Source organism: Doryrhamphus excisus, linkage group LG13 (genome assembly GCF_037039965.1).
Source record: "Doryrhamphus excisus strain RoL-2023G ecotype Guam linkage group LG13, RoL_Dexc_Guam_v1.1, whole genome shotgun sequence".
In the NCBI taxonomy this organism is placed as follows: domain Eukaryota; kingdom Metazoa; phylum Chordata; class Actinopteri; order Syngnathiformes; family Syngnathidae; genus Doryrhamphus; species Doryrhamphus excisus.
Window position 1 is genome coordinate 2962943 of NC_136369.1, and position 22559 is coordinate 2985501.

General features: G+C 40.4%; 1 protein-coding gene across 2 annotated transcripts in view; it reads left to right on the top strand.

Annotated features, from left to right (window-relative positions):
- The first annotated feature begins 6018 nt into the window (after positions 1-6018).
- Positions 6019-22559, top strand: part of mpped2a (metallophosphoesterase domain containing 2a) — a 62386-nt gene continuing 45845 nt past the window's right edge. Inside the window, exons 1-2 of one of the 2 annotated variants that reach the window (XM_058088725.2) lie at positions 6019-6384; positions 8423-8692. In XM_058088725.2, the coding sequence (XP_057944708.1) occupies positions 8580-8692 (113 nt within the window). In that variant the 5' untranslated portion in view covers positions 6019-6384; positions 8423-8579. Of the gene's footprint in view, positions 6385-7646; positions 7769-8422; positions 8693-22559 lie in introns of those variants that run through there. The other variant, XM_058088726.2, reaches the window with a different exon arrangement.

The following is a 22559-nucleotide window of genomic DNA, read 5'->3' on the forward strand; positions in this document are numbered from 1 at the left end:
GAACGTCTGGATCTGCGTGTTACGTCATATCTGAGCATGGGGGATCAATTTAAACAGGAAAAGATCAAATTCAATCTTGCTAATATTTTATAATTAAACTCAGGACATGTTTTATATAGATATATATTTTCTTTTTTAATAAAACTGCACTTGTGAATAAAGTATAGAAGGGTTTAGATTCTGTTCCACAGATGGCGGTAATGCACACGAAAGCTGCTTGCCAACCGCCAATAAACAACAGAAGAAGAAAAACACCACGAAGAAGAACGCAGTCTGACAACTTTCCGTTTGAGCGGGTACAAGATACCTCAATCGGATTGGTTAAAGGAATATTCCATCCCTGTTCAATTCTTTCCGTTTGAGCAAATAAACCAAATGCAATTGGAATATTTGGGTCCATGTATACTATTGACATAATGGCTATTGACATAATATTTGCAAATGATGATTAATAAATGTTAATTATAAAAAGTGATATTGGATAATTCCTCACGGCACACCTGACGGTTTCTCAAGGTACACTAGTGTGCCGCGGCACAGTGGTTGAAAATCACTGTCCTAAAGCACACCTCTATCTGTTCACAGTCATGAGGAGGTGGCCTATCCTTTGTGATTTCCCCCCAAAATTCCAAGGGGATACGTTTGTTTTGTTGACTTGGGATGGGAAGTGGGGGGTGTAAACTGTGACATTTAACTGTAACAGACAGATGCCCTTTAGAAAGAAAACAATGCCAGAGCAAAACACTACAAATGACAACAATTCTAAAAGCCCAACGTTCTACTGAGAATTTTTATTGCTTCACTAAATCAAACATAAAGTACTTATTTTCTTAGTCGTAGATTAAAACCATTACACAAGACAGCTTAGAGACTTGTTATTCCCACTCTTATCCCATCCATCAATTTTCTACTGCTTAGCCTGTTAAGGGTCACAGGGAGATGGAGCCTTTCTCAGTTGACTTCGGGCGGCAAAAGGTAGGCTGCACCTTAGACCGGTGGCCAGTCAATCACAGGGCACCTATAGAGACAGACAACCTTGCTCACAGACATTCACACTGTCACGCCGCCACAGTCAGGATTGATCCCTGATCTTTGGCTGCAACTGAACTGAAGTCAAATGAGTCAACCACTAGACCGTCAGTGACTACTAAGAGTCAATGCAGAAGATGCCAAATGGTTTGCTCTGGGTATGGTCCCTAAATCTGTTCCATTTACAGTTTTTCTCGATTGTTTACACACAATTTGTGATGCCTGAGACACAATGACCACAACATAGAACCAATGCACCAACTCCATGAACCAAGTCTGCTAAACTATAAGCACAATTCCTGCTTCACACTCAAACTGCAGATCTACAACACACGTTTTTCAAAACACTACACATAATTCTCTGAGTTTTGGCACAATTTTCATGAAGTAAACTTCTTGTTTTCACAAAGAACACAATTCCACTCAAAACAGTCAAATTAATATTCCTATTATTCACACTGACTCACATGGGTAAACGCCTGTCACACATTTTTACAATTAGCGGTCTAACAATGAGGGATCCTGGGTAAATCCCCTTCTCCAAGCTATGGAAGATGCATGTGGAGAGATTCCAGCAGATGCTTTCCATGGCTGGATTCGCCATGCTAGGCAATATTTCCCCCGCTGCTTGGCTAGAGAAAACCTTGCACATGATGTAGATGAGGTGCTGTGGCCTGACCCAAACAGAAGACGTGATGCAGTATAGTCTTTTGCTTTGTTATTGATTGATTTTTTATTATTATTTCTTTAACTGAAGCTGTATACATTTAGATGCAGACCACTGTATGTGGAACTTTGTGTTGGCTGTGATGAACACTTCGTAGATTGTTTTTCTGTGAAAAATAAAAATACAGTAAAGTCTCGTTATATTGATATTCTCGGGAGTCGGAAAAAATATCAATATAACCGGACTATCCATATATCCGATCCTGCACCGAACTGCATTAAAAGTGGGCAATAATGCACTCGACATTGTTCTATAGTATAGAACAATGTCGAGCAGCTTAAATCAATCTTTGCTTAAGGATTTCAATACCAAAAAAGAACACAGCGAACGGCTGCTTCCAGTCAACTTTATTTTTCACACTTCCACCACCAGAGCACAGCACACATACCGATTCCCGCACTTCCTGGTTCACAGGTCATGCTCAACCCGCCCCACATAGCTGGCCAAATATATGCCTGCAACAGAAGAACCAACTGCGTTCGTGGTTTTTCTCGTGTGTATAGATTCTATACAGGCATGATGCTTTTGTATCGATATAAGCAGACCAAATTGGCTGGCGGGAGATGAAAAGGGCATCGTAGTAACCGGATTATCATAATAACCGGGTATCGTACTCACGGAACTAATTATATCATAAAAGACTAGAAATTTGCCAGGAAATGAAAATAGTATCGTAATAAGCAGTAATTCGTTATAACCGATATCGATATAACGAGACTTTACTGTATATATATTTCTGTGTAATTTTGTGTTCTGAGTCAAAAAAATAGCAAAAAACAATTCTAAAATATTTTGCAAGAAGTGTCACACTGAACACAAAAAGGCCCAAGTCATGATGATTATGATGTAATCACAGTGTTTTACACTGAGCACATCAGTGTTTAACCGGTTCATATCAATGTCAAGAAGAATGAAGACTGTTTTGGATGTAAAGTTTCATTTTGCAGGAGAATTGAGGGGTTTTCAGAAATGTGTGAGTGATTTTTTGATTTGTGTGTAAAGTTCTGAGAATATGAGGCATCCTTTCCGAAAATGTGTTTAAACAATCAAGAAAAACTGTAAAAACCCAATTGGCTCTAAGTACCCATCCATCCATTTTATACACTGCTTATCCTCATCAGGTTCGCGGATATGCTGGAGCTGACTTCGGACCAATCGCAGACAAACAACCATTTACACTAACAGGCAATTTGGAGTCTATTTTGGGGAGGAAACCGGACTATCTGGAAAACCCATGCACACGCAAACTCAACACAAATATGCCCAGCGGGGAGAATCGACCCCAGGTCTTCCCTACCATGCAGCTGTCTCTACATACAGTAAATAAAATATCATTGACCTTTTGGTGTCATTATTTAACTGGACAATCACCAGCCATCTATGACCAGGATTACATTTCAGATGCCAGAAATGATATCAGATGACACTCTGAACAAAGGTGTTTAAATAACTACAATAATTGAATACTGCAAGAGATAGTGCATGATAAAATCAATAGCCTGCTTAATAAGCCATATCATAAAGTTTTACAACCTTGAGGAGACCCACTCCAGTTAAACACCCTTTCCAGAAGGGTGAACCGTACGACTCACATATAAGGGAAACAATTTATGCAAAATAATCATTGAATATATTTTGGGAGAAACAATGACTTTTTGTCACTTTCACTGCACACAGGCGCTCAAACCGCTTCTGTCCTCCAGCTACTGTCCTGTTTCACAGCTGGTCAGTATGATCACGATTCCTATTGGCAGCCACGCCAAGTACAAATGTGGCCTGAGACCGAAGAACCCCAGGTTTGATTCCCCAGGCTGGCATTGTTGTTGAGGAGTGAATACGCCCCTCTTATATCAGCAATGTCAGAGCGAGGGTACCCTTGAGCAAGGCCCAATTCCTCCAGTTGCCTCCAGACATTGGAAAGCTGAATACAGCTGAATTGGTGTCGCTCGTAATGTGATGTTTCTGTTTTTAATAGTTTGATGGTCATATTTTGTGTATTCAATAGCAACAGTGTTAATCCTAAACACTTTGTCACCCATTTGTACATGTTATTAATTGTGTAATATTATTATATTTAATATTATTATATTATTAATGCATGGCTGCACAGTTTGGTTCAGACGTATTTGGACAGTAGTTTTATGACACCACATAGAAAGCATTTGCAAAAATAGAGTAGATGGTTCAGCAGTGATTTTAAAAATGTAATGTAAATTTTCATTTACCAAAAAAAATTACAACAATTTTGGTAATGGTAATTGTTTTATTTCATTTGAACATGCATCAGATTACAATTGAATGCATCACATAATCAGTTCACAGTTCCACATGTCCAAAAGGAGTAGGAAGAAGCAAAGCTTATTAAATCCTACCCCTCCATCTGGTACTTTTACAATCAGTAACTGTTACATTTGTTCACTTCCTGCTTTCCATAATACAGTTTAGGGTTTTTTTTGTTTGTTTTTTTTATAATGCCCCTCGTACCAAAGTACAAGGTGATATGAGCATACAATGACATAATGGGTACCATAGTAAGTCAATATAGTGATATATATAGCACATCAGTTTTTAGCCTTATGCATTATTTTAGCTGTTTGAAAATTAACTATATCAGCAAGTTGAAGTATTTGTGATTTTAGAAATAAGGAGTTAGTATGTTCTCTGTAGGTGGCATTATGAATTATCCTTACTGACCTTTTTTGCAATACATTTAGCGAGTGAAGATTGCTTTTATAGTTATTACCCCATATTTTTTTATATAGATTAGGTACACTTTCAGGGGCTCATAAGCCCAGTTGCTCCTTTTTATTTAAAATCCACTGCAGTAGTGTATAGATAAATACTTGCCAGTCCAGGATGCATCTTGCCTCTTGCCCAAAGTTAGCTGGGATAGGCCCCAGCTCACCTGTGAATCTGAATGAATGTGATTCTGATCTAGTTGGGGTACAGCTGGAATGGTATATACGTAAACAAACAACCATTCACACTCACAGTCACACCTATGTACAAATTAGGGTGCGTTTACACTTGCAGTCTGGTACTAAAAAAGAAACAGCATGTGGCGGTCACTTTAGTGTGGTCACACTTGTATTTATGTCAGCATACCAAATACTGCTCATAGTTAAGCATATGAATAAAGTGGTGCTTAGACTGGACAGTGTATGTGATGTGAAAGTAGTTCGACATCATCACGTGGTGCGGTGGAGCTCAGGAGCTCAAGTCGGACATGTGGCAACTTCGCCTGCCCAATTAAGGGATAGCGCTAATTGTCGGGCACACTTTGTCAGAAGCGCCGTTGGTGTGGTGGAGCTCAGAAGACAGATTTAAGAGCGCTGCCTGGACGCACAGTGTGTCCGAAATTAATGCACTTTTTTCAGCGAGTGTGCGATGCTTCTGGCTTTAGCAACAGTTTGGAGGATATTTCATGTTCACAAAAACAGTTCCGTGTGAAATGCTATTGACAAATGAAAATATTTTTGTCTTGCTGGGAATCACTAAATACAATAACTTCTGCCCGAGCTTTTTTATAAACAGAAGCGCAGATCTTGGGGGAGAGCAGAGACCTTATTTGGCTTACAGCCACACCAATATAAGGAAGTCCGCTCCTCGCCTTCTGAAATTTAAATATATTTATTTTTTAATTTAACTCATTTTAAGTCTTTTTTTGATAGAGTGTAGCTTTTTGTTGGGTGTTGCGGTCACACTTGGTGACATTATATCCAGGGTTTTGGGCCATTTTTCTAGTCGGGGTTCACACTTGTCTAGAGTGGTCAAGCGGCTCCCTGTTTCTGGCCCTGTATCTGATCCTTTTGGTCCTGGACTCTGTTCACACTTCACCAAACAAACTGTACTTGCACAGAAAACAGACTGCAATCTGTAATCTGACCAAAAACGAAGCTCAGTTAGCCTCACATGCATGTTTTTGGGATATTGGAGAAAAACAACAAATCAACTGAAATTCTAACCCGGAGCTCCTCACTGTGAAGTAGACATGTTAACCACCAGTTAACGACAGTGCTGCCCTAATGTGATCTGAAAACATATATACCTTTCAACATGTACATTTCTCACTAGCTAGCTACCTATTTAGTCATTTATCTATCATTTGAATAGAGTTCGTTTTTCCAGTTGCCATTGAACGCAACACGACTGTAGCGCAGGGCTTGCTTGAACGCCTCCTCCCCGCACGCTCCGCTCCCTCCCTCCCAGCTTCGCGCGTGTGCCCGCCGGAGAGGGCGCGCGCACGGGAGGTGGCTGGGGGTTGTGCTCGCTTGTGCTCTCCCTGCTCTCTGACCCCAGTGGCAACTCCCATTCACTGCACTCAGGCTCCTTCTGTGGGAGGCTGCTCCCTTAGCTTTCTCTCCCCTCCCGCTTGTCTGTCAGTGTCTCTCGTCCGCCTCCTCGCTGTTCTTGTCTGGTTTCTTTGCACAGAAGCCAGCCGAGGTCCCACCGGGTCGAAGGTTCTGCCCTACCTGCGCCTTCTTCCACCAGCCAGGACCGCCTTCTTTGCTCTTACGCCGCCTGCTCTTCTTGTGCTTGCCGCATGGACCCTCGTCTCCCCGCCGCGTAGGGAGCGACCCCGACCTGGCTCTCTTCCTCCGGCTTGACACAAAAATCGCACGACAAAGGTATAGGAGCATTTCCACTCGCCTTTGAAACGCGAAGAAAGAAAGAAAGAGAGAGGGAGGGCAGAAAGGGGAGAGGAGCGACATCATTTTCTGTTCGCCATCGCTTGTAGGTGGCTTGTCATTTCCGCGGAGGAATAAGAGGTTAGCGCGGGGCTGGCTTGACACTGACCACCTTTGGGTGCTCTTTTTGTGGGGGAGTTCAGGACGACACGGACCTTTTTGTGTGTGTGTGTGTGTGTGTGTGTGTAGCAGGCGGTAGCGTTTAGCTGCACATATCACACACACGCACACACACACACACATATCGTGAGAGTGTGTTTGCGTGGTGCCTAAAAGGGTCAGTTTATTCACTGTCCTCTACTCTTCCTTTACCGGAGTGATTTCCACCCGGAAAGTTAAGCCGATGCGGTTTGCAGCGCAGGCTACCCGGACACTAAATGTGTGCGCACCGGCTTCAGAGACGAGCAGTTAGAATGAGGAGCGAGAAGGCAACACAATTCAAATAAAAAAATGGATTGTCGGGGAAGCTTTAGCAAGCTAAGCTAGAGGGCTAGTTGCTGCTACTGTAGCCGTAAAGGTAGTCACTTTCTGCTGGCATACACATGCACCCATATATATTTGCATGCACACACACACACACACACACACACACGTCGTGGCGTGCAGCACCATTTATTGCATGCATTTACAAAAAAAATAAGTTTACATTCTGAATTAGAATGAAACAACATGACTGTAATGAAAGTGTACAGATAATATAGTATGGACTTTTATATGGACCGGCGAAATATAATGTAATTTTAGCCCTCATGTAAAATAACTAAGGTACAGTGGAGCAGTGTCACTGTTAATTGCATTAAGCTACTCAAGTGGAAATATTGCTGATGCGTTTAATATAATGCACCCACATGTATTAAATGTCCATTATAAGAATCAATTGTTTTTGTCTTAGAATTTAGTCTATCTTTTAGCATTATAATAAACACCATTGGTGACCGGAAAAACAAAGAATCTGCACCTAGAATACATTCCCTGTCTTAAAGCGTTACATTCCTAAAAAAAAAAAAGTCCTCAGCTGACAGAGAATTAATGACATGCTTTATTGTTAATTGAGACAGATTTTGCATTAAGGTATTCACTGGCCTTGTCTAAGTATTAAATAAACAATGGAGCTGTTGATTTCCATTCAAAAAGATGCAAGACTATAAATTGAGGACAATCTGCTTTTTTAAATTTTTTGTTCAACCTCTTTGGTACTGATGTGTACGCATCAGGGGCTGTGGTATAAAGCACTTGTCAAAGCCTGCAGCGGGCACTTTATGATCAGTCGGGGACGTCAGACAGGTGGGGAGAGACTCACGGTCCAAGCAGACGGAGCTGCCCGGTGTGTGAGTGTTGAAGATGCACGGCCATGCTTTTTGTGCACACTCCTCTTTTAGCTGCTTATTCTTTCCCTGAGGTTAATAATTCATTTAGGCTTTTTTTTTTTAAACAGAGTTATGCAAGAATATTTAAGGAGTTCACACAATGGATTCAGTAGTGCATGAGCAGAAGGGGAATATAAAGCTTTGCTTTTTGTTGCTTTGTGTGTATTTCATGGGAATTTGTTTTTTTTTTGTGGATGCATCTTTGATTTTTATTTTTATTTTTTCTCTCTACCGAGTGAAGTTGTGTTTTTGTTCAATATCAACAGGCTGATTCCAGCCTGTTAAAGCTTTTTCATATTTCAGTAATTTATAAAGAATTGTGTTGAAGGTTGAATTTTGGAAATATGTAACATTTGAATTTTTTTCTTTAATAAAGTAGTTGTGGTTTCAATACAAGAAAGCTAACACACGTCTCTAAGGTACTATGTGGACTTGTGCATTAACCCGAAGAGATGGGGATTTATAGAAAAGGGTTGGGCTTTACCTTTAAAGATATGATTAAGGTTTTTTTTTTAACACATACCATATCGAGTTTGTTAGTTTAAATAAAATCAAATGTGTGTCAAGCAGGTGCATGCCTCTAACAAGCCACTATTCTCCTGTTGGTGCAGACTCCAGTGTGCTGGGTCGGTCAGCCGGGTGTGTGCTGTCGCTGCTTCTGTGGGTGACTTCCTGGGCTTTTCAAAGCCGGTCTGAAGGATGTCCGCTGTACGGATCGCTGCTGAATTCCGGTAAACGAACGGCGTCTCATGTCCAAACGGCGGAAGGATGGCTCATGGCAAAGTGACCATCACGGTGGATGAGTACAGCTCCAACCCGACACAGGCCTTCACACATTACAACATCAACCAGAGCCGCTTCCAACCTCCACACGTCCACATGTAAGTCCTGGAAAGACACACATGCATCAATTTCATATTACTTGCTGTATGGAAAACAAACAGAAACAATCTTAGTTAAGTTAGTTTTATTTGAAATTTGGACACTTATGCTTCCTCAACACTTAGAAAGCCATATGCACACCAGTTAGGATATGTAATTACAGGTCGCTCTCTGTTGTGGCAATTCGTGATGTTAATATATTAATTAAAAACTTCATCAACACTACTCTCAATACTGGACTGTGGTGACCATCATTGAGGATAAATATTGTATGGTAATGTCTACCCAGAATGTTGTAAGGATAACAAGGTGGTGGTTATAACAAAACAGGTGACAGGTGTCAGCTGAACCATGCCAAAACAACGTCAGCAAACTCAAATGTCCTCTTCCCGCATCCACATACCCACACACAATCAGGACATAGCCTGTCACTTTCACAGCCGGTCTGTAAATCACAAAAGTCTTGAACACAACCCATACTAACTGCCAGGTCGCTACTGTATCGTTTAAACCAGGGGTCTCAAACTCAATTTACATGGGGGCCACTGGAGCTAAGGTCTAAGGTTCCCCCCCCCCAAAAAATGCATTTATTAAAAACAGAAAAATATACAAACCTTTTCAGTGCTTTGGTTCCGATTTTCTACAATAAAAGCTCTGATAAAACATTCCACTGTTCTCAAATATCTTAATTTTTATTTTTATGCACAAAATAAGATGAAAAATAAATAAACAAATCAAGAATAAAGAAAATCAATCAATCAGTAATAAATAAATATAATAATAATAATAAAACGGCAAATAATAAAAACTTAAGAAACCACATATAGTTGGTGGGTAGACAAATTATTTTTTTCAAAGCATTATTAGAGCCCTGTAGACATGACAAAACACGACTATAGTCACATTTATACTCTTTTTATTTACAACATATTGCGCAACTGCAGGGTCTTGAGACACATGCTAACTTGCAAACTAGAGAGCTAGCGACCTAAACGGTAGCCTTCAAGTTATTTCCTTTAAACTTAAATAGCCAAAAACTTACCACTTCCACACGGATAGGGAGGATAGTTATCCTTTGATAACTATACGTTTGATTAATGTATTAACTATACGTTTGATTAATGTTCATGTTAAAGGTTAAATAACTGTTAATAACTATTAACAGTTACTAGTGGTTAGTGCGCAGACCTCACAGCTAGGAGACCAGGGTTCAACTCCACCCTCGGGCATCTCTGTGTGGAGTTTGCATGTTCTCCCCGTGCACGCGTGGGTTTTCTCCGGGTACTCCGGTTTCCTCCCACATTCCAAAAACATGCTAGGTTAATTGGCGACTCCAAATTGTCCATAGGTATGAATGTGAGTGTGAATGGTTGTTTGTCTATATGTGCCCTGTGATTGGCTGGCCACCAGTCCAGGGTGTACCCCGCCTCTCGCCCGAAGACAGCTGGGATAGGCTCCAGCACCCCCCGCGACCCTCGTGAGGAAAAAGCAGTAGAAAATGAATGAATGAATGAATGAGTTATTAACAGTAATATTTTTTCTGGGTACATGATACCATACAGCATCCATATCAAACTTGCGCGGGCTGCACTAACATTAAACTTTCATATCAAGGCGGGGGCCTCAAAAATTTGGCGGGCCGCGTGTTTGAGACCCCTGGTTTAAACGATCTGCTCTTACGAAAGCAACGGTAATAACTAAGCAGCGTGGTCATATTATAAAGATGCAATGGTTGCCAATGTTTTGGCTTTTATTTTGTATTTTAATCTTTTTATTATATTTTAATATGCTTTATGTAATTATTGTATTTAGAGTTTTATTACTAAATTTGTTGTCCTTCATGCGTTCTGTGCGCAGGGTGAATGACTTGGGACTTAATTTAGCTTGTAATGTAGGTACACGATCCAACTTACATCACAGTCTAGGAATGGAACTCTTATGTGACACGAGGACCACCTGTACACTTGTATTAGAAAATAGGTCACACACGTAATTTGTGTTTTTTCGCCTTTAATTTGTTGCCCTTTTATACATAAGACACTTTGTAGGAGTAAAATTGTATTGTCGTCAATGGGAAGTTTATCTACAGCTGGCTGTTGGCAGTGTTCACATACTCATCCCAACGTACCGTTTTGGAATTTGGAAGGGCTGGCGGCACAGCGAGAGTTGGGTGCCTCCAATGTGGAAAAGGAGACAAGGTCACCTAGCAGTTTATGTTATGTTAGTCCATTTTAACGGTTGGCAGAGGCGATGATAAATCAGGCCAAATACCTCAATTTGAATTAAGGGTAACCGTGCCGGACAGCACAGGACACATTGTGGTGGGATGTCTGAGCTTGCTCACACAATTTATCTCCTTCTAGATTTTAGTTTTATACCTCTGTTATTAAAAGTGACAGCTTTTGTCGTCGTTGTTTTATGGTGTCGCGGTGCGTTTCATCTCAGCCTTTTTTAAGGGCAGTGTAGAACCAATTGGCCGTGTGTTAGGATAAGTTTGATTTAAATGAAAATACACAATAAAAAAAAAAAAATCTAATGGTAAAAAGCTTGGTTTGAGAATGTTTGCTTTGGGTTGGAGCTGTACAAAAATAGAAGTGGTCGTATTTGTTGTGTCAGTAAATTACACCCAGTTTTTTTTAAACTTACATCAAACAAGTAATCATTTTTAATGTTTATATTAAATAAGAGATTCTACATAGATGTTGTTTCTCTGTCGCATTTTGTAGAGGTGACTCCCCCTGTTAGGGGGAATGTGATGAGGCTGGGGGGCCTCTCCCCAGATATGTGTTTGGATAAATACATTAGGCTGTTTCCTGGCTTCCACAGAGCCTGCAGTGTTTTACACTGTCATTCTAAAACTCAGACTGGGAACCCCGGGATTCCTTATGCATACACGCGTGCACACACATGCACACACACACACACACACACACACAGTCTCCCATCAGCCCATCCCCCTGCTATGTTTAAATGCTTATAGAATACGCGCTCTGTTCTGGGAAAGTAAAGGCTTGTTTAGATTTGAGAGATAATGAGAGGGAGAACTGAAAGTAAGGCAGTCGCTTCTCTTTTGAAATACAATCTCTCTGTATGCCCCCCCCCCTTCCTTCCGACAGTGGATATTTAGATTTTGTGTTGAGCACTGCAGTGTTCTTTACATGATGCAGAAGGTACCACTCTATGAACTACATGTGCAAATATTCATATCACATTTGCCATATTGCTTTGTAACTTGACCCCAAAGTCAAAGTGGTCCTTCCTTAGCAGCACGGGACGTCTGTCTGTGCCTGTAAGTAAGTGACAGACTTAGTCCAGGCCTATTTGCATCTGGTTTATTTTTCTGTGCCGACCGAGAGTGTGTGTACATGTGTGTGTGTTTTCTTCTTGCTTCAACCCCCTCGTCATCGTCTCGTGAAATGAAATGCTCAACAACTTGGAACATATGCTTCGAGTTGGGACACTAATGGCTTCCAATCCAATTTGAGCAGAATGTGGACCAGACTGCAAGCCCAAAATACAAGAAAAAATACAAAGAGTCAATGATTGATAAAGGGAAATTGTGTCTTGCATTGTGTAAAAGGTAGTTTCTTACGGCCAGTGGGCAAAGCCTTTTTACGGCCACAGCATAGAGTACCAATACAAGACATCAGTATAAAAAAAAACCAAGTATGTGAGAATAGATGTCCTCTGGGATTGGATGGTCTTTACCCACGTGGTATGCTATGTGCCCATGAGGGGGAAAAATACAATGAACAGACCAAATGGTAAAGTATTGTATAAGAAGACAATTGTGTGTGTTTCAGAAAAAATAATGAACACCGCACATATTCTGCATCACATGGTTACAGCACATCCATTCATTCATTCATTTAGCCTATTCATTCCTGGGCCTCTGTGTTAGAAGGACACTAATAAAAGCTTAGAATCACTGGACGCTTAGATAAAATATTTGCAAGCCAAACCATGTCACAAAGTGTTCCATTTTACACCATTATCCATGAATAAGAGGCCTGATCGATATTTGGGCAATTTTTTTTTTTAAATAAACCGGCACCCCGGTATAGATTCCAATAATTAAAAACATGACTTATATATATAAATTATAAATATAAACAAGCTGAGTTGATGACTGGGTATAGAAGTTGAATCAAATGCTGTTATTGTGAGAAGGAACTTTCGTGTGGCATTTCCTCGACGGACCGCTGAATTGCGGCACAAAATCATTGTAAACACTGAACAATCCCCTCTCGACCTAAACATTTTGAAATGGCGATAAACCCCTGCGAAAGTTGGCCGAATCTTCTCTTACAGAGTGTGAATGGAAGCTAGCAGGGGTTAGTTTAGTTTAGCATGTTCGTGTGGTTCTGAGTGTGTGTCTGGAACAGCATGAGTATACATCATTTTCTTCACGTTGTGTTTTAATGTAAGGAACGTTTTACAGCGACCGATGACAACATGTACGTTATAGTGACAAAATACAAGAAGCACGTTTATTTTTGACCGCAGCTCATCATATAGAAAATGACTTATACTGGTGTTAATGATAAACGTAAACAAGCCGAGTTGTGCACCGCAGCGGACTTTGACACTTGAATGAAATGCTGTCATTATGAGGAAAAGAAACGTTTGTGTGGGCAAGTATTTAGTCGGCGGGCTGCTGTTACTAAAAAAACTAAACTGCCTTCTCCTGAACTAAAAAGGTTGAAATGGTGATACACACCGGCGCAGGTTGGTGAAATTTCTGAGCGTGCATGAAAGCTGGCTGGGTTAGCTTTGTTTAGCATGCTAGTGTGGTTGTGATTCGCTTAGATCAGTATACAGTGCATCCGGAAAGTATTCACAGCGCTTCACTTTTTCTACATTTTGTCATGTTACAGCCTCATTCCAAACTGAATTAAATTGATCTCTTACCTCAAAATTCTACACAAAATACTCCATTATGACAATGTGAAAAAAGGTTTTTTTGACATGTTTTGAATTTATTAAAAATAGAAAACAAAAAAATCACATTTACATAAGTATTCACAGCCTTTGCCATGAAGCTCAAAATTGAGCTCAGGTGCATCTTTTTGCCACTGATCATCCTTGAGATCTTTCTACAGCTTAATTGGAGTCCACCTGCAGTAAATTCAGTTGATTGGACATGATTTGGAAATATAATAACTGTCTATATAAGGTCCCACAGTTGACTGTGCATGTCAGAGCACAAACACCAAGCATGAAGTCAAAAGAACTGTCTGTAGACCTGCGAGACAGGATTGTCTTGAGGCACAAATCTGGGGAAGGATACAGAAACATTTCTGCTGCTTTGAAGGTCCCAATGAGCACAGTGGCCTCCATTATTCGTAAATGGAAGACGTTTGGAACCACCAGGACTCTTCCTAGAGCTGGCCGGCCTTCTAAACTGAGCGATCGGGGAAGAAGGGCCTTAGTCAGGGAGGTGACCAAGGCCCCGATGGTCACTCTGTCAGAGCTCCAGCGTTCCTCTGTGGAGAGAGGAGAGCCTTCCAGAAGGACAACCATCTCTGCAGCAATCCACCAATCAGGCCTGTATGGTAGAGTGGCCAGACGAAAGCCACTCCTTAGTAAAAGGAACATGGCAGCCCGTCTGGAATTTGCCAAAAAGCACCTGAATGACTCTCAGACCATGAGAAACAAAATTCTCTGGTCTGATGAGACAAAGATTGAACTCTTTGGTGTGAATGCCAGGCGCCATGTTTGGAGGAAACCAGGCACTGCTCATCACCAGGCCAATACCATCCCTACAGTGAAGCATGGAGGTGGCAGCATCATGCTGTGGGGATGTTTTTCAGCAGCAGGAACTGGCAGACTAGTCAGGATAGAAGGAAAATGAATGCAGCAATTTTTGAGATATCCTGGATGAAAACCTGCTCCAGAGCGCTCTTGACCTCAGTAGACTGGTCATGTACCTTGACCATATAGACAGTAGACATTAGCACACAGCCAAGATCTCAAAAGATTGACTTCAGAACCACTCCGTGAATGTCCTGGAGTGGCCCAGCCAGAGTCCAGACTTGAATCCGATCGAACATCTCTGGAGAGATCTGAAAATGGCTGTGCACAGACGTCTCCCATCCAACCTGATGGAGCTTGAGACTTATTGCAAAGAAGAATGGGCAAAACTGCCTAAAGATAGGTGTGCTAAACTTGTGGGATCATATTCAAAAAGACTTGAGGCTGTAATTGCTGCCAAAGGTGGATCAACAAAGTATTAAGCAAAGGCTGTGAATACTTATGTAAATGTGATTTTTTTGTTTTCTATTTTTAGAAAAAACTTTTTTTTTGATGTTTTTACAACACGGGACTCTGGATGAGTTAAAATAGCAAATTCAGAATGAAATTCACAGATTGTTAAAAAAGTTCCCATTTTTTTTGTCACCCTGTATAACACTGCACCCAAAGGAATGCACATCACTACTATATCCATATTGCATACATTTACATTCCATGCACGTTTACAATGAATATAAAAGGCTCCAAAAGAGATGACTTTTTGGTTGAACAAACAGTTGCCTGAATCATTTTTCCAATGGAAATACTCTCCTACTCTGTACAGCTGCGTCTGATAAGAACTGTAAACTGTATTATAAATGTTCATGTTAATACAGCAACACTTTGGTGCAACACTTCCCTGTTTGAAGCAATTTATTTTTGTATTTCCCATCTTAATGTAAGATGTGACTGTTTTGAGGAAGACATGATGATAGCCGTTGAACAAACTCCGCTGGTGAAAATGTATTTTCACTCTTGGGTTTCTTGCATATCGTATATGTTTTCTCCTATGCCCTCTGGCAAATAGAAAAAATGGAATAATGTCATCATATGTTTCATACCATGAGTTTGATGCTTTCTCTTTGTTGCTCCCTGTGAGAATCGACTGGTTGCATCATTTAGAACGGGGGAAAACTTCTTATGGTTACAGTGAAAAACTTTTTTGAATACTTGTCATGTATTGTCAGTCAAAAGCAAGAGCTAGTGTGTCCAAAGGTTTACTGTATATCAGCATCAGTATCTCAGACTGTGCAAGTGGAGACTGTGGAGTCTCCACTTGCAAACATGCACAAGAGTCTTCACGCGACGTACTTAAGTGTACATTTGGTGAGAAGGATCACTGATGACAATCCACAACTTTTGCAATACTTTGTTATATAAAACATGTAGTTGAGTATCCAAGTTCCTTTGTTTTGTCTAGTATGTTGTATGTGCATGGAGGGGCTTTTGTAACCGGAGAACCCTTGAACTCTTGATTAAGCCCCCCCTTCACCCCTGACCTGCTTTGGTAGCCCAACAGAATGGTTGTGGAATTGGAGATGGTGGTGGTAGTGGGTGGGGTGGGGTTAAGTGTGACAGTTGACATTGTACAGGTCTCTGCTTTTGAGGATTTGTCCTGCTGAGTCTTGGAACCTGGCATTGTCGGGCACCATCTCCTGATTAGCCCCCCCCCCCCCCCCCCCCCCCTCAAAATGAAATGGAGGTAAAGTGGCCCCAAGCCTGTAACGTCTCAACATGACATGTCCACTGCTTTTAAGTGTTTTCAGTTTGTCTCTGTGTTGATAATCTCTGCCTCGTTTATTAACACAAGTAATCCATTTTATCTGACAAGTAATTTATTAGCATGGAAAGCATAGTGCAGCTCGCTGCGCGAGCAAGTGGCAAGTGTTTGAATCCTGTAGTGTATTTTACCTTCACAAAGAGAAATACACGAGTCATAGCCCATAAGAAAGGACACAAAACAAAGGAGTGGTATTGCTTGAGTTCCACACACTTCCACATCTTAGATGGGTTACTTGTACTGTATGTGTTACTCGTGTACAGGTTAACAAGTCATTGAGTAGGCATTTGTTATGCCCTGGCTCAAATCCATGTTACCGATTCCACTGAACAAATGTTAACACTGAGATCACAACTACACTTAAGAAGAAGCCATGTTACATAAAATTTCATGTTTATCGTTGTATTTGCACATCAAATTTTTTACCACAAAGAGATTTCCTCTATTTATTATAGATAAAAACTTATTTTTATCTGTGATTAATTGTGAGTTAACTATGGACAAAAAATGTGATTAATCACAATCAAATATTTTAATCGGTTGACAATGGCACTGACATTGGCAATGATAAGTGTTGTCATTCAGATGAAAAGGGCATCGTAGTAACCGGATTATCATAATAACCAGGTATCGTACTAACGGAACTAATTATATCATAAAAGACTAGAAATTTGCCGGGAAATGAAAATAGTATCGTGATAAGCAGTAATTCATTATAACCGATATCGATATAACGAGACTTTACTGTACATGTATAAAAACAATGGGTTAATATTATTCATCCATTCATTCATTTTCTACCGCTTTTTCCTCACGAGGGTCGCAAGGGGTGCTGGAGCCTATCCCAGCTGTCTTCGGGCGGGAGTGGTCGCCAGCCAATCACAGAGCACATGAATGTGAGCACATAGAGCACATACAGACAAACAACCATTCACACTCACATTCATACCTATGGACAATTTGGAGTCGCCAGTTAACCTAGCATGTTTTTGGAATGTGGGAGGAAACCGGAGTACCCGGAGAAAACCCACGCATGCACGGGGAGAACATGCAAACTCCACACAGAGATGGCCGAGGGTGGAATTGAACCCTGGTCTCCTAGCTGTGAGGTCTGCGCACTAACCACTAGTAACTGTTAATAGTTATTAACAGTTATTTAACCTTTAACATGAACATTAATCAAACGTATAGTTAATGCATTAATCAAACGTATAGTTATCAAAGGATAACTATCCTCCCTATCCGTGTGGAAGTGGTAAGTTTTTGGCTATTCAAGTTTAAAGGAAATAACTTGAAGGCTACCGTTAGGTCGTTAGCTCTCTAGTTTGCGATTTAGCATGTGTCTCAAGACCCTGCAGTTGCGCAATATGTTGTAAATAAAAAAAAAGTGTTAAGTGTTTGGTTTGAATTTTATTTTTTTTTTATATTGTGATGTCTATCTAGCAGACATAACTGTTTTCTTTTTTTCTAGTCTGTAGCTCACATTCATGTCATGCTTGTCTTCTCAGCGTCTTCCTCCCATCAACCCTGAAGCCGTGCAGACTGTCAGCAGCACAATTAAGGCCTGTGCTGTAATGAAAGGGGCATTAGCAGAAGCAATTTATTTCCCAACGTAATGCCGGAAGGTTTTCCTAGTGCCGATTTTTCCAACGTGGGCCGCTTTGTGTGCTGAACTTGCCCATAACAGCAGGAGTACAGGGAGGGATAAGAACAATTCATTCTGACTGCACAAATGGAGAATAGGACGGGGGCCTCAAGGCAAAGTGTCATCATATTTTATTTAAATTGTTTCAGTATTTGCATGTACAGTATGTCTCACATCATTTTTGTAATCATGCTGCATCTACATTCTGTCAGGGCTTTTTCCACTTTTTTAATCCTTCTGGGCTTTCTTGTTTCGCTTGTTCTTGTCTACCACCTTTGTCGCGCTCTGCCCCCATGTGCACGCACACCCACCCCCAGCTGCCCCCTCGCTCTATCTGTTATTTCTGTGTTCATTTTGTTCCTCTGAAGTTTATTGAATTAGCTCAGACAGCTGAAACGCAGAAGATAAGAGAGGTGCGCTTTGCACCTCTCTCTGAGAAATGGTATTGCACAGTGGATGACTGAGCGGCATGTTTGAGGGGGGGGGGGGGGGTTGATGCCGAGGTTATAGACACAGGCAATGGGGAGCATTGTGATTGTGATTTGATGTTTCCCCTCAACACGTGATAATGTCTGAGGTCAATGACAGACTAATTGATTTGCACTTAAATGTATTGTGTTATTTATTCATTCATTTTCCAGGCCGCTTAATCCTCCTTAAGGGTTGTGGGGGCATGCTGGAGCCGATGCCAGCTGACTTTGGGCGAGAGGAGAGCCAATCACAGGGCACATACTGTATAGACAAAACAACCTTTCACACGTCCTCTTAAACCAGACACTCCTTTATATTGTGTTCTTTTGTTATTGGCCGAGGATTTGAGCATACCTAAAGGTTTGTTGTAAAAAGACATTTGACTTTTTCTGTATTTATTTAGAAAACAATGGCCTACTTCATTATAGTGGCTATTTTTAGATAAGATTTTTTTAAGTGCATGTTGCACAAAGCTTTAAAATAAAAAACAGTATCCTCAGTATTTATTTTAAACAAACAAGTTGAATCGCACATTTGGCTTTGATTTTGTCTTTATGGAGAAAATATCAGGATATCTAATCTAAATATATGGGAATATGAGTTTTTTTAGCGCCCAGCCCTAGTTTACTGTTTTGTCACAGGTTTAAATTTGTGTTTCTTAGGTTTCTTAATTATCTTTATCAAGTTCAGCACACTGATGCATGCCATCCGACATCACTTCACATCCATTTTGACTTTTGACTTTATCCTCTTTTCCCCACTCTTGAAACACTTACATCAGTGTTCGACAATAACGATGTACCGATGGCCCGGGGAAATCCAATCAGTGATATTCCCGTCGGGCAAGTGTACTTTGGCATGCTATACTGCAAACCAATCCTTGCAAATCTTGAAATGGACCAATCAGAATTGTTTATTTAGACCGCAGTCGGCAGTCCACAGTCCGCGTTTTACCCACACCCGTTCTTGTTCGCGATCAACCAATCAGTGATCGTTTGACTATGAAAACATCTATCATGGCGTCCCTGCCAACATGGTCTAATTCTTCAACAACTTGTGAAGGAAAACAGCAAAAAGTGATGAACCAGTGCCTCCTAAACAAGTATTTTATTAGCATCAGCAAATCAAATGATGGCACAGGTGAGTGAATCACATTGTTGTGACAATTTGAAGTGGTCACAATGAAACACCGCCGATTAGATCCAATACCAAGTGCTGATTTTGCATAAGCTACAAAATCTAGCGCTTCCATTTCTCTGTGTATTTTTCTCACCTTTTGTTTCACAAATTATTGTTTGACCATTGAGCATTTTTTTTCTGGATTAAAAACACTTTACTAGTACACAAATGTGTCTATTCAATAATGTTTCATTGTGGTGCACAACTTATAAATATCACTGCTTACTACGACTACCATGTGTAAGGTAGTATGGCATGCCATGTTAACATACATCACAATTTTTCAGACATTCCTCCAAATACAATGCATCAGTACTATTATCTGATGAATTATCAGCATATATTGATATATGATATCATTATGGCGGTCTTTTCATTTTACATGGAGGCAAGTTCTGGGCAAGTAGTTCTCACCTTAAGGATTCCCCATGGGCAAGTATTTTTTGTTTTTAATGTAGAGCCCTGTACATTTTGAAAAAGTGAATTAAAGAGGCTAAATAGTTGGTTCGGTAGCTTGCTATGGTAGTAATGGCTTGTGTCCTTGCAGTGATCCTGCATTAAAGTTGAGCAATGTTTTATAAAGTATATAAAGTAATGTCAACAGGGCTCAGGGTAAAGTTTGCATTTAGAAAGTTATTTAACAGATTTTCAATGCCCAAAGTACGGAAATATTCAATTTACCAATTAACCGAGATAAATGATGAATGTGACAGGAGTACCATAGTCTGGAAAATACTGTATTGTACCTGTAGGGTAGTATCTGTATCCGTTATTGTGAAATTGACAAGCAGGAGAAGCATGTTCCTTTTTTTTTACGTCTCTGTGACAAGCAGTGAACCAGCAAGGACAAAAGTCTTGATCCCATTTAACATGAACAAGCAGGTCAGTTTAGTTGATTAGCAGTCCATTTTCACATTCCCCTTTGACCCCAGAGGTTTTAGGGGGCTGGCTGGCTTATTGATGAGAAATCATTAGCAGGATGGCTCCATTAGCAAAAGAGGACACAGGAGTGAGGCAAGTGTCATCGCAATGATTGGCAGCAGGTATGGATGAAAAAGTTTAACTGTGATTGGCAGGTGCTTCTCTAAGACAAATGGGCAGTTTCAAGGTCATTGACCCCGTTAACCCAGGCTAGGTACATCGATGTCAACTAAAACCGGATGCCTACTTAAATGATTATATACATATGTGCAACATCAAAAAATACAGTTTGACTACAGTTTGGTTTTATGAGCGGTAAAGACACAGTTTTGACTTGTGTTTGAACTAATGGATTTGAACTGTATGCACAGTTTGCAGTAAGTGAGCCACTATCTAGTCAAAGCTGTGTGTAGACTCCGGAGACATATCAGCAAAACGTACACATCGCAAAGCAGTGCAATCAATCATAGTGCTTATGTGGCATCTAGAAAGAGCTCAGGGAGTGACAGAGATGGTGACCTCCTTATCTGCTGCCAGTTTAGTGTCACATTTTAAGGAGCCAGCGAGTGCTGAACTTTGACCCTGTTTTGCTTGTGTGTTTTTCCAAAAGGCCACAGAGCCGAATGTGCTCCGTCAAATTAAATATCCTCCTCCAGAAAACAGAGAGCCATACTCCCAGCCTCCCTGTGCTTGGGTTTCTGTGAGAACTACTGACCGATATATCACCATGACTTAGTTACTCTTTAGACCAGGGGTCTCAAACTCGCGGCCCGCGGGCCAAATGTGGCCCGCAGGACGCTAGTTTGCGGCCCCCACCTTGATACCAAATGAATACCTAATGAATACTCTAGCAATGGCACACTTCAGAATTTTCAGAATTAACTCCATGAGGAAAAAAATAATTCCTTAAGTCCTTTTCGTGTTGCCAATTAAAATGTTAATTATTAGAGCGTTTTACTGTACACCACGGGTCTCAAACTCGCAGCCCATGGGCCAAATGCGGTCCGCGAGACACTACTTTGAGGCCCCCACCTTGATACCAAAGTTTAATGTTGAAATGACAGCTTAAAGCTGTGTGCACACCGGACACAATTAACATGATTTTGCCCCGCCCATACTGTTACCCTACCCTGTTACCCCGCCCTGTTTTGCTTTGGATTAGCAATGAAGCTAAAGGCTTATGACGCTGGGTACAAATAAATGCAGGAAATGATTTGGAATAAAAGGGAAAATACACGTCAAGATAAAGCATCTCATCAAACATGTTGTTAAAGTTACGACGCTGCTCCCAGATGGAACTGAGTACGATGCTAACTTGCTAATTGGGTCAAATTATTAAGTTTCATTAATGTTCATGTTAAAGGTTAAATAACTGTTAATACTGTACATTTGAATCTGAAAAAAATAATTTCTCTACCAACTGTATGTGGTTTCTTACCTTTTTCTTATTTGCTGTTTTATTATTATTTTACTTATTTATTACTGATTGATTGATTTATTGTCTTTATTCTTAATTTGTTTATTTATTTTTTTTATTTTATTTTGTGTATAGAAAAATAAAAATTAAGATATTTGAGAACAGTGGAATGTTTTATCAGATATTTTGGTGTGGAAAACCGGAACCAAAGTACTGAAAAAGTGTAGGGTATAGGTATAGGGTATATAATTGATTTTTTTCCAGTTTTTAATAAATGCGTTTTGGGTTTTTTTTTTTTAAAACCTGATGCGGCCCGGCTTCACCCAGAACCTAGCTCCGGTGGCCCCCAGGTAAATTGAGTTTGAGACCCCTGCTTTAGACATTTTGCTGCAGAGTCCAACCTCCAGTTAAGCACAATCTTTTCCATGACACTTTTTCCGATTTAAATATACGTATTTCCCATTGAGATTAATTAGATTTGGATTAATTTATTCCACTCAAAACTATCACCATCATTAACCTTTATTAACTGTAGGCAATGTTTTAAATAACAGTTACTTAGTCATATACGCTACCGTAAGTATAAGCAAAACTATGCTATATGTTATGTGTTAGACTTCTTTTTATTTCCGCAGCTAAAGTGTGTATTAATTATGTTTT